Source organism: Patella vulgata, chromosome 4, assembly GCF_932274485.2.
Source record: "Patella vulgata chromosome 4, xgPatVulg1.2, whole genome shotgun sequence".
Classification (NCBI taxonomy): domain Eukaryota; kingdom Metazoa; phylum Mollusca; class Gastropoda; family Patellidae; genus Patella; species Patella vulgata.
In genome coordinates, this window is record NC_065882.2 from 39,044,377 (window position 1) to 39,058,772 (window position 14,396).

At 34.4% G+C, this 14,396-nt stretch overlaps 1 protein-coding gene across 3 annotated transcripts in view; it reads right to left on the reverse strand.

Annotated features, from left to right (window-relative positions):
- LOC126818820 (deubiquitinase MYSM1) overlaps positions 1-14,396 on the reverse strand; it is a 168,961-nt gene that overhangs the window by 71,426 nt on the left and 83,139 nt on the right. For 2 of the 3 annotated variants that reach the window (XM_050546420.2, XM_050546419.2), the window contains 3 exons: positions 11,488-11,618; positions 11,090-11,184; positions 10,606-10,683 (listed from right to left, as the gene is read on the reverse strand). In XM_050546420.2, the coding sequence (XP_050402377.1) occupies positions 10,606-10,683; positions 11,090-11,184; positions 11,488-11,618 (304 nt within the window). The other variant, XM_050546421.2, reaches the window with a different exon arrangement.

A 14,396-nucleotide genomic window follows, 5' to 3' on the forward strand; every position in this document is an offset into this window, starting at 1 on the left:
AACCGACCGGTAAAAAATGAATATCAATGGTGTGTATTGTTTAATTGGCGTGTTTTCTCGCTAGTTGCGATCACTGCACCAAAAGGAGTATAATCAAGGACCAACAGGCTTTATCTCACACGTACGTGTTAAATCAAAATTTGTGAAGTAAAACTGTTTTACCGTGCGATTTATCATTCAACCCTGTGTTTTACGCAGGTCTTTGTATAATTAAAGACATGTCTTTAGATAGGCGTGTGTGCTCACTATGATCTAGGTTTCTCTTATGTGTCTTTTGTATTGCGTACCATATATTATAAAGTTGCATTTAATGAAATAAAAATATGGACCATAATCTATCGTATACGGAAAGGCGATTGCAATGTCGTCATTTATAAATACCCAGACGTCAGCGCCCAATTTGAATATCCACGGGAATATAGAGAGTAAATCCAGCAAAAACTATTTTTTATACAACCGAAATATATTTCTGCTTTATTACTAAAAAGACGCGCACTCACCGTTTCACATTTATTAAATTTATAAAAACGCACCACCTTGCGTAAATTGTGCATCCTACCTTCAATAGCAATATCCATAAAACAGAAATCTCCATATTGATAAATACTACGACACAACCAACCGAACAGTGGTAATTCCCACACAAATGATATATTTAAACTAAAATTACTTTAGCTTTTCACTAAATGTACATCGCATACAATCCAGCGATCCTCATTCCAGAACTTGTAACTTATAATAGCTGTTTTTTTTATGCAATTACAGAATTGTCCCGTGATATAACATATCAAAGAAACATATACGCCCGAATTGTCACGTAATCATTTTTCGTGGCTTGTATTCTATTGTTACGACTATATCTGGCGTTTATACTGCGTACCATATCATCACGCTAGTTATAGATGAAGTTGCATTTAATAAAAATAAAAATATTGGCCTTAATCTATCGCACGAAATGCAATGTCGTCATTTATAGATATCAAACAGGTAGGCCCCAATTTGAACATCCCCGGGTATATAGCGAATAAGCCAAATTTGCTGTATGTAAATATACTGATTCTCTTAAATATACTGATTCTCGTAAATATACTGATTCTCGTAAATATACTGATTCTCGTAAATAGTAAATATACTTCTCGTAAATATACCTAATCTCGTCTTCCGACAAGTTATTATTTGTGTCTTCAAATTTGTACTATATAACCGGATTGCTGATCAAAAAAATAATATAATTCAAATGTCAACCCAACCATTTCAGACTTCGTGTTTCACCGTTTCACGCATAGTCCGTGCATAGCACGGTGTCGGCAGTCTCCATGATCAGATAACAATTATATTTATACATGTAAAGGCGTGCACAAGCTTATTCGCATGTATTGGAAAACTGTTCTGTAGCTTTATTTGAGAAGATACTGATATTAAACTATAAAATTTGTCAATTTTTTCTTTGAAAATTCTGATAAATCGGTAGCTTTTCGGGAAGCATTGATTATATCGCGTACACTGTTTGTGTATTGCATGTTTTTTTTTATAATAGCTGAAAGAACATATAGCTCGTTAAATAGATGAACAGCCCAACGAAGATTCGACACAAACAGCATTGTAATTTTATGCAAAAATACATTACCCTGTTCCCCAATCCAATTTAATTTGATTAAACTTCACATTTCATTTAGACCTTAGACAATTACGTTTCCAACTGGTACGGAGTAGTAATTCAAATTAATTATCATCATCGGAGAGATGTTTTTGCAAATAAAGGGGACAAAGCAATATTAATACTATAAATCGAAATTTTGTTACTTTTATACATATATAAGATAGGTTGCCAGGCAACAAAACATACGCTCACAGCAGCTATATCGTCCGGGCAGTCAACAAGAGTTGTCGCATATTTTTACTTTTTTCGGTAATGAAACATTTATAATACATTAAAATCTGATTAAGAGTAACAACTCATTAAGTAATTATCAGAAAACCATTACATGTAGAATTTGTTTGGTTTTTATAAAGTTCTGTCCCATGCTAATGTTTAGTATACAAACCTTTTAACATCATGGATTTAGCTGTTCAATTCATAAAGATTCATTGAAAATCAATATACTTGTTCGTCTCAAGACCTTAAACTCTGTACAAATCTGAAGTCAATCGGATGATAACTTTAGCCTCTAGAGCGTCACAAGATTTTTCAAAGTGATCAAGGGCCATAACTTTGGCAGTAATTATCCGAAATCATTGAAAATCAATATGATTCTTCATCTCATGACCTCAAACACTGTGTATAAATTTAAAGTCAATCGGATAATAATTTTAGCCTCTACAGCGTCCACAAGATTTTTCAAAGTGATCAAGGGTCATAACTCTGGCAGTAATTATCGGAAATCACTGAAAATCAATAGGCTTCTTCGTCTCATGACCTTAAACACTGTGTATAAATTAAAAGTCATTCGGATATTAACTTTAGCCTCTAGAGCGTCCACAAGATTTTTCAAAGTGATCAAGGGCCATAACTCTGGCAGTAATTATCGGAAATCGCTGAAAATCAATAGGCTTCTTCGTCTCATGACCTTAAACACTGTGTATAAATTTAAACTTTAGCCTCTAGAGCAATTGTGGACGCTGGACCGGACGGACGGACTGACGGCGACAATATTGGTGCCAGTCATTATCACATATGTGATAAAACTTGTTAAACACGCTCCAAATATTATTTTATCACAGAGATCATTGCTACAATAGATTCGTAATCAATGTTTCAACAATCGGAAGTGACGAACGCAAAAGAAAAACACAATTTATCCCTCTATATAACTGACTGGAGTGACGAGTGATAACAGATGCATGGGCGATATTGATACACTATATATTATTATAGTGCGCCCTTCCATGTAACTTAATTGTTCAGGGACACTTTACAAAGTGACAATTTAATCACATTAAAAAAAATCAAGATTATGGACATGTAGTGTCTATTAAAAGCCTGTTTAAATAACAGTGTTTTAAATAGTTTGTTTTAAAGAATATAGATATGTACAACATCTTAAACTAAATGGTTGGTTATTCCATAAAACAGATACGCCTGTATCAAGAGATAGTTTGTTACTGGTTGCAGTAAATTTTACTATAGACGTTTCTATGTATTCATTCTATTTACATGCCATAAAAAGTTTTAGACATAAATTACCTTAGTTTTCATATTGCACGATTTTTTTAAGTTAGCGAAAACAGTCAATTAATAAATCTATAAATAAAATTAACAACCGTAATTCAGACAGCAACTTCTAATACACATTTTGGTTGAAATAAATGATCCATGTAGCTTTTTATGACCCCAATCAAGTATCAAAACACCACATTTGTTACTTAACACCTATATATAGGTCAACATTTTCAAACATTCTGATCAATCAACCATAGCAAAAAGATGACAATACTTTCCCCCAGTTTGACTGTATATACAGGATATCAGTGCTCTAATGTTGTATTTTAAAAAAAAAACGATTAGAAATATAGACAGTGTTATTTAAATGTTCACATCACATCCCAAGTATTTATATCGTCTAGTTCTATCGGGAGCAGATCTATCGTTCAGTAATCATAAGTTTATGGACCTCTAAAATCTTCGCTGAATCCACTGGACAAATACAATACCATGCTGATTTTTATTTTTCATTTCGGCGCCAATGGCTCGGCCTTCAATGCATACTATCAATCAAAGGTCAATATTTGAGAGAGAGAGAGAAATGGGGTTTAACGTCCACTCGACACAAACTAGGTCATTTCGGGACCAATCAATATTTGAACTTACATGTTTAATCAAATGAAACAATGTCTAAAATGAGATCCCCTTCAATAACCAATTGTCATCTTGTAGTCTTGTATAGAGAGTATAATTTATATTGTACACATTTCATCTTTTCTTTTTTTAGCAATTCAAATCACTCTTATTTACCAAATTTTATGTCAAATTACTCGATAATCATACATACTCCCTCAATGTATATAAATGTACATTTCATTAACTTTTTATGTAATTTACAACCACTTTTTATATATTTTTCATCCACTTTTATAATGTATTTATTATGCTGACCGTAATGTATAATTTACATGCTTCCGGAAAGGGTGTTTTATGTAATAAAATCTTTCTATCACGGTTGACCTCAATACTGATATGCAAATACATGTAGTTGATGTTTTTCGGCACCATAAATAATTTAGAAACTAATCGTTAATTTATTTTAGCTACTAAAGATAGATTGCCAGCAGCTAAATCGTCCGAGCGGTCGTCAAGGGTTGTCGCATATTTATTCCTTTGTAGGTAATTGGGGGCTTTACAGTTCCATACAGATGAGAATATAAATTTTGTCGTTTGAGGGTTTACAAGGTTCTACAAACTGAAACAAGGGTCTCAACTTGTTGAAATTTGACAGGCTTTTTCGTTTTGTTAATTTAAATAATGAATATAAATTTCATACAGATCACATTTGTCATTCAAACGTTCACAATCGCCATAACTCTAGAAATTATTGACGGAAATTGCTGAAATTCAATAGACCTGTTTCACAAATTTAAATGATGCATATAAATTTCATACATATCGGATGATAACATCATCAATTGAGCATTAACAAGGTTTAACAAAGTGAAACAAGAGCAATAACTCTAGAAGTAATTATTGTAAATTGCTTAAATTCGTTTCAGTAACCTAAATAATGCATATAAATTTCAGAAAGAAAGGATCAATAAAGTGAAACAAGGGCCATAACTCTAGACGTAATAAACGGGAATTGCTGAAAGTCTATAGGCTTCTCCGTTTCACTAATCTAAATAATGCATATAAATTTCACAAAGATCGAATGATAACTTTTGGCGTTGAAGCGTTCACAAGGATCAATAAAGTGAAACAGGGGCCATAACTCTAGACATAATAAACGGAAATTGCTGAAATTCAATAGGCTTCTTCGTTTCAGTAACCTAAATAATGCATATAAATTTCAGAAAGATCGGATGATAACTTTTGACGTTAGAGTGTTCACAAGGATCAATAAAGTGAAACAAGGGCCATAACTCTAGACGTAATAAACAGGAATTGCTGAAATTCAATAGGCTTCTTCGTTTCAGCAATCTAAATAATGCATATAAATTTCAGAAAGATCGGATGATAACTTTTGACGTGAGAGCGTTCTCAAGGATCAATAAAGTGAAACAAGGGCCATAACTCTAGACATAATAAACGGAAATTGCCGTAATTCAATAGGCTTCTTCGTTTCAGTAATCTAAATAATGCATATAAATTTCAGAAAGATCAGATGATAACTTTTGACGTTAGAGCGTTCACAAGGATCAATAAAGTGAAACAAGGGCCATAACTCTAGATGTAATAAACGGGAATTGCTGAAATTCAATAGGCTTCTTCGTTTCACTAATTTAAATAATGCATGTAAATTTCAGAAAGATCGGATGACAACTTTTGGACGGACGGACAGACGGACCGACAGACGGACGGACGGGGGCGACGGCAATATACGTCCACATTTCAATGTGGGCGTATAAAAACTAAAAAACTCCAACTATTTGAAACATTGATGTGTATTTATTAGGGCTGTGTCGATAGATACGATACGATACGTATTGACGATACGGCAGACCGATACGCGATACCTATCGCGATATGATGACAACACGAATTATGCCCAAAATAATCTCAAACTACATACATTCTGTTTCAAGATGTTTGAGATGGGTAAGCATCAGGGTCCTTAATTCATTTTGAAACGAACTGGCCAGAATTGGGTCAATATTGAGGTCCCGTAGGATATGAGTTAATTATAAGCTTCATTCCCTTTAATATAACTATACTTCAACAAAAATAATTCTTGGTAATTTGTTGTGGAGAATGTCGTATCTTAATGTATGTGATTACCACATGTACCATCTTGAAGTTCACATCCGTAATATTCCAGAATAAATTAATTACTGTCTTCGTTTATTTAATTTGATGAAACGTTCGCGTTTCATAAGTAGATGATCTAAAATATTAGCATTTTTCAACTATTGCCAGTATCAGAAAATGCCGTAGTCAAAATAAGCTGATACGGCACCATGGCATTTCTTCATAACACAATTTGTAGTCTTTGTCGATCAGGTAACTAGTTACGTAACTTGGCAAAAGTTTTTATTCATTCGTCAATTGATAGACACACCGTACAATTGTCACGTGACAACCATACTAGAAATTGCTTTAAAATAAAAATTCAGTACGATTATGATATAGCCTTCAATAAAAACAATATTTTTAAAATTAAGCCTTTGTCAGAATGTGTATAAAATAAAAATTCAGTACGATTATGATATAGCCTTCAATAAAAACAATATTTTTAAAATTAAGCCTTTGTCAGAATGTGTATAAAATAAAAAATAAAAAAATCATAACGGTAAGCGCTATTTAGAACTGGTTTATTGACCTAATTCCAAGCGATATGCCACGTGTCATTGGAATTCTACCAGGAAAATATATTATTAAATGACTGTTTTTCGGTGTATTCGGTGTTCTATCAGGGGATTATATTCAATGAAGATTTAAATTTACCTAACAACTGGTCAGTGAATCCATCAATGTATGATCCAGTTATTATTTTAATATCTGCCGGTACCCTGAATTCATACCGAGATCGTCTTCTATCGCCACATGGGTTTTGTGGTCTTTCTTAACTGAAGAATTTTTTCAACGATACGGCTATATTACGTATCGATATAAATATCGCTGGAACGTATCGATACGTATCAGTGTATCGATATATCGACACAGCCCTAGTATTTATCAGTTACATTTTGGGCTGATTTTTTTAAACGCTAGACCATACATGTTGTTAGAGAAATGCGTGGTCTAACATATAAACGGTAGATCAAGGTCCATATTTTTATTTCATTAAATGCAACTTTACATATATGGTACGCAATACAAAAGACACATAAGAGAAACGTAGATCATAGCGAGCACACATGCCTATCTAAAGACCTGTCTTTAAGTTTAACTATACAAAGACCTGCGTTAAACACACGATCGAATGAAATCGTACGGTAAAACAGTTTTACTTCGAAAATTTTGATTTAACACGTACATGTCAGATAAAGCCTGTTGGTCCTTGATTATACTCCCTTTGGTGCAGTTATCGCAACTAGCGATAAAACACGCCAATTAAACAATACACACCAATGACATTAATTTTTTACCGGTCGGATAATAAACACACCTCTACAGAAAAAGCACCGTCCACAGTTTTTCACCCCTAGCGTTAATGAACTCACCTCTCAGGCAGTTTTTCAACCTTGTTAATTAACGCACCTTATTTACAATTTTAACGCGGCAATACCGAGTAATAGTCGGGAAATTAATTTTCTTTCGATAGACGTACAAATAACAAGCCAAACAGAGATTTATATAGGGGTGCGTACAGATCAACCACTTAGTAGTTCTCAGTGTAACCATATCTGCTACGCTATAAAGTTTCATTAATCTACTCACCGTAGTTTAGTTGTACGAAATAATTGAAAAGTGGCCTGAAAATGATGATTTTTTGGCTTTTTTCAGTCTTAAAATTTCAATTTTTTTTCTACACTCTAAAAATGGTTCGACTGATCTAAAATTGTGGCAGTGGGGTTTGGTGGGGTTATCCATCATACATAAAAAAAATGGTGAAAATCTTGTCACCCACCATGTGCCGGTCCCTGCATGGTTCTCTCGCAAACGCATTCTTAAGTTACATGCATTATAATGATTATCATTATTTAATAAAATATCATGATTATATAAGTTAGGACAATTGTAAAGAGTACTTATATCATATAAATAGAATATTTGCATAAGCTACATTCAATTTTTAATGTCTGCAATTCTGTAAATAGTTTTGGCTTATATGTATATTGAATGAAGACCACAGGGGAAAAACTGGTGATGTTCAAATCTATGCTTTTGTTCGATTACTTCCCCTGATTTTACCCCTTGGTCCCTTCTTTCTTCTCCATAAATATTGTATGGAACAACTGGACATGCCACTCTCTACAGAGGGTTTTTTGAAAGGCATAAAAGGGAAAAACTGGTGATGTCCAAACCATGGTCAGTCAAATCAAATGGCCAAAATACACCATAGGAATGCTATGGGAGTGTGCACCAGCTTAATTAATGTTCTCACTAAATGCATGATTCTCCATAGAAACTTGCAATATTTAAAAAAAAACTCTTCCGAACTGAAGAAATGAGTGTTTAAACTGGAAATTTCCATTTACTCAAAAGTCAGAAAACGTGACATCGCCAGTTTTTCCCCTGGAGTCTTCAGAAGACCACAGGGGAAAAACTGGTGATGTCCACATTTATGCTTTTGTTCGATTACTTCCCCATGATTTTACCCCTTGGTCCCTTCTTTCTTCTCCATAAATATTGTATGGAACAACTGGACATGTCACTCTCTACAGAGGGTTTTTTAGAAAGGCATAAAAGGGAAAAATTGGTGATGTACAAACCATGCTCAGTCAAATCAAATGCCTAAAATACACCATAGGAATGCTATGGGAGTCTGCACCAGCTTAAATGTTCTCACTAAATGCATGATTCTTCATAGAAACTTGCAATATTTTTAAAAAAAACTCTTCCAAATTGAAGAAATGACTGTTTAAACTGGAAATTTCCATTTACTCAAAAGTCAGAAAACATGACATCACCAGTTTTTCCCCTGGAGTCTTCAATTATTTAATATTTTGCGTATGATCTTATTACTGAATAAAGCATTACCAAGATTATTATTATGGAATGGAATAAACTTATGTTTTACTAATGAATCCTGCGTATGTCATGTTCTTTTTAACACATTAGGCATTTGGCCAAATGCCTGACCACATTTGGCATTTGACCAAATGACTAGGTGTTTGTCCAAATGGCTGATTTGACAGATTGACTGTAACATATAGACAAAGTAGGCTTAATAGAAAACTAGACACTATTTCACATTGTTTTGTGATTCACATCAAAAATGATATAACAATATTATTCTTAATAAATGTTCAGAACAATTTTTTTCAGTTCTAAAATACCAAACCTTTACTCTAACAATAGGTTTATTGCTAGAGCATACATACTGGCATGGAACTGTGTGCAGTATAAATGTACATATTATTATTATTATTAGTCTTTAATGAGTATGTATGGGATTTCAAAATTATACTTGTCGAACATTTTACCGAAAATAAAGGGGCATAACTCTTATCGTTATTTTAGCAGACGAATTCGTACCACAATTAAAAGTCACATGTCAAAATATTCAAATCCCGTACGTAATAAAAATAGGTGAACCTCGCTATTTTTCATATTTAATTCCCGTACAGTATTAAATTCATACCACAATTAAAAACCACATGTCAACAAAATATTCAAATCCTGTACGTAATAAAAATTGGTGACCTCGCTATTTTTTACACTTAAATCCCGTACGGCATTCAAATTTATGTCAGTAAATGTCCTACAAAATTAAGCATTTTCGTGATATGTTGATTTGATGCTTGCCGATCCTGCTTCGACATCAAATTCACAACCATAATATTCCTTTAGAATTACGTGTCTTCGTTTATACGGCAGCTAATGAATGCAGAACTTCCGAAATAGTTAAATCACTTGTAAACAGGCATAGCTAACTTCAGCGAATAACACTCTTTCATAGTCACGACAGAGTGACAGGCATCATAGGCAACACAGCAGAATGATTGACGCCTACAAATACGTTAGAAATTCTGCTCATATAGCTATTGGTAGCCCCTCCCCTTTTTGTTATTTTGCTGGGTGCGTACTAGTCTCGGTCACCCAGAAACTCCTAGTCTTCAACATATTCGTAGAATATTTTTCTGGATAATAGAGACTAATAGCCTACGTGACTCATCACACGGCTTCATAGTAAGCACTGCCTAATAATATGTTAAGCAATATTCGTGCCGCGCTCCAGATCAAGGGAAAGTGCCACTGTGGATGAGAATTTCTATATGGATTCTTAAAAGACGTAAAAGATATCGTAGACAAAATGACTGTCCATTGATTTAGGGTGTTATTTACTCTTACGATATGTGACATCTATGATTAGTTTATTATAGATGATGTCGGCTCACATCAATGCGATTAAGATGCCCGACAAATGAGGTGGATTAAAATTATAATCATTCTTATTGAATTGATGAATAGTCCGACAAAAGGAAAGCAATGACTTCTGTTTAAGATTAGATTGATGAATTGTCCGAAAAAGGATTAAGTCAGTCAATCAAGGCAGATTAAGTAGTTAAATCAAGGTAGGTTTATACTATAGACGGTATAACACGATCAATACGTTGATCACTTAATTACCTAGTAAACCCAGCGTATTATCGACGATAATCGGGTTGAGTGGTAGTTATACACTCAGTAAACTATATTAATTTCGGAATTTTGAATATTATTCACCATGTCTTGATGTCCGATTGGGCATATTCCCGGTCGGACAATTTTGGGCGTTTGGAAAAAAGATTCGGACAAGTCCGGAATATACGGGCAAAATCCCATCACTAGTATGTATGTATGCAAATTACCTCAATAGTTTTTCCTTCAAAGACTTTAAGATCAACCCACTCTCCTGTAGTATCTCGAATTCTTCGTTTTCTCAATCTCTACAATACAAAATTACAACAATGAAATTGTCAATCTTTTACTAATGGTCAATGACTTACTAAATTACAACCAATAAATTATAACAGAAACAAATTTGCAAGGTTTAGTAAAGGAATACGATATTATAAATTTTAAAAAAAAAAGGATAAAAGCTCTACACCATCAAGTTTTCACTTTATTTTGACTTAAACTGACTTATCTATAGACATAATGATAAAAACTATGTATAAAGACACCTGTAACACATTCAACCACCACTTTCATTCCATTCAATACCAGATAATCTGCCAGATTACTTTGAACTAATGAAATAAGTTTATTTATAGGTTGTTAAAATGATGTATGTATTTCTTCTATAGTATAAGTAAGAAAAGAGATGAAAGGAGACAAATATAAATTACCAACCATATCAGCTTTATCTGTGGTAAATACTGTTGGGTTTTCTGCTGTCTTGTATGTCAATAAGTGAGTTTTATTTAAATTGTTGTATAGCGCTTGTTCTGAAATATATTACTAGAGTTAAACCATATCAACAATACTTTGATCATCTGTAGTTCTCAATAGTTAGTCTTTTTAAACCAACTGAATTCATTAGCGTTACGTTTACTATATTTCTCATTCTGTTCTATGTTCTAGATCTTTTCTTTCAAATACTATATGACTGAAAGTAAATTATCAGATTTTACCAGTTGATTCAATGTTGACTTTACAGATTTACACAAGGTTAGATCAATAGAAATATAAAATTTCTAATGATCATCTTTCTATGTTTGAATGACAGTAATAAATCAATCAAGTCATACCGCAACCAAAGTTTATCACACCAATGCACTCTAGGTAGGAATGAATTCTTCCAATACAATTGACATCACCACAATTCTTCAAACCCTTTCTTACAGATGTTTTATTTAAATATACTGGTTTGCTTTTCAACCTAAAAATATATTACAAACTAGTTTTATTTAAACGAAAGTAGAACTAAAAGAGAGTGTGTAGATTACGAATCTGCAATCAGATGACAGGTGAGTGGTAGGGTTTGCACATTACTTGGCCATGAAAACCGAAAACAATTTGGTGTAATTGTATATTTTCTGGATTTTGTAGTGCTCCAGGAGCTACAAGAGAGAGAGAGAGAGAAATGGGGTTTAACGTCCACTCGACACAAACTAGGTCATTTCGGGACTAACATATGGTTTAATTTTATTTACATAATTCGCTTGCGCGTAGGGGTCTTTAGCAGTGGGAGGAAACCGGAGGACCCGGAGAAAACCCACGAGGTTGGACAGGGGACCCTACTCCTTGCCACGTACAACCGGGGATTCGAAACCACGTCAGTCGACTCAATGACAGACTTTATGATACAGCGCGCGCACGCTAACCATTCAGCCATCCAACCCCCCCAGGAGCTACAAGGTAATAGATACAGATCCATATTTAGGCCTATCCAGAGATTGACGGTAGTACTACATAAGAAATATATGAGAACGCATCAGTCTTCACTAGATTCCCAGAAAATCGGCCTCGAATATGGTTTTAGACACAAATTTTCGAAAATGTGTGATTTGGGTCTTTCCATATGTCAATTATCACCCAATGAGTTAAACTGTACCCACTTCGATTTTGCTGGAATACGGTTTAAATGTTTATTAGGCCTGAAAAAGCTGGTAGTCCAAATTTTAGCTTGATCCGACTATCACCGAATCGTGATACTAATTTTTAGTTCTTTTTCAAATTTTATTTTAAGAATACATAATTTAATTCTTAACTCTTTATTCACGTACATAGGCAATATAGCTAACATTAAGGTTATTAGTCTGCCTGTCTTTACTTTTAATGTTAATATTTTGATTTAAAGTCTATAAAGTAATTGCCTAAAATTGCCTAAAAGCAATAATGAATGAATGAATGAAATGTTGTTTAATGGCACGTCAGCTCCAACCGGGCTATATTGCGCCAAACATATGGTGAGGTTTCTCGAGACAAACTAGAAACATATAATCACAATATTATCTATATATACATAAATAAAAACAAATATCACAGTAAATATCAAATAAAAATAAATATAAACTTTATGTATATATATTTAAAACATGAAAGGGAAAATCAGATATATACAATTAAAATTTTCGATAAAAATTTGTCTCCTTTAAAAAATCTAGCGCTTTACAATATAGACCCGGTTGGGCAAACAACTGATGCAGTGATTGGCAACGGTAATGCTGTAGTCTTGTATCTTTGAGATGCTTGCACTCAATCAAAATGTGCTTAACTGTCAAAGGAACATGACAGTGTTCACATTCTGGTTGAGGCTCTCGCTTTAAGATGAAAATATGTGTTAAAAAAGTATGACCTATGCGAGAGCGACACAAGACAACTTCATCTCTCCTGCTCGTACGATAGAAGCTTGGCCAGTCTCCTAAGAGAGGCTTGATGTGATGAAGTTTATTTGTGTCTGCAAGATCCCAAGACCGTTGCCAGCGGTCAAATATAAATTCATTTATGGATGATTTAAAATCGATAAATGGTGTTAAAAATTCAGATATGGGAAGATCTAAAGCAGACTTGGCAGCCGAGTCTGCTTGATCATTCCCTTTGATATCCATATGACTGGGGAGCCAGCAAAGGACAGTGTCCTTGCTGATGAACTCGTTTGATAGTAGCAGACCATAAATGTCTGCTACTAATGGGTGATCAAGCTGTTTATTATAGATTGCTTGTAACGAGGACAAAGAATCAGAAAAGATAATATGCTTTAAAACTGACGAGGATTTAATGAACTCCAAGGCTTGGAGAATGGCCTGGAGTTCAGCTGTAAAGATGGAAGCAGCAGGTGGAAGTCGTAGAGAAATGGTCGAGGATGGTGTCACGGTAGCCGAAGCTACCCGTTCTCCATCTTTCGAACCATCTGTATAAATTGGAGCAGAATTACCATATTTAGACCTTAGCTCTCGAAAGAGAGACTGAAACACCGTCGAGCTAGTATCTCTCTTTTAATGTTGCGTCAGATCGAAATCGATCTTTGGGGGAGATATAGCCCACGGTGGAGTCCTAAAGAAAGGGGTATTCGCAATACTGTCAAGGCTGTTACCAGCCTCAGACAAAAGGGGTTGTATGCGAATACCGAATGGTGGAATAACTTTAGTCTTGAGCAGATATAAATGCTCATGATAGGGTCTAAATATGGCGCACACTGCAGGGCCAGTTTATCACGTCTGTTGTGCAGTGAGGGCTCATGCGCCTCAACGTATAAACTGTCCACTGGAGATCTACGAAATGCTCCTAAACTGGTTGTGTATGGTGTCGAGCTCTTTGAGATACGACTCGCGGGCAGACCCATACACAATACACCCATAATCGAATTTTGATCTGATTAATGCTCGATATAATCTGAGCAAGACAGATCTTACGGTCTGCTCTCCAGTCAGTATTTGATAAGACTCTCAATATGTTGAGGGCTTTCAGACATTTCTTTTTTAGGTTTTTAATGTGGGGGATAAATGACAATTTCTTATCAAATATCAGCCCCAGAAATTTGGTTTCATCTACAACCGGAAGGCGGTTGCCATCCAAAAATAGTTCTGGATCAGGATGCAAATCTCGTTTCTGACAGAAATGCATGCAGACAGTCTTGGATTTCGAAAAACGAAATCCATTTTCGGTTGCCCATTGTTGAAGTGAATTCAAACAAAGCAGCAACTTACGTTCGATT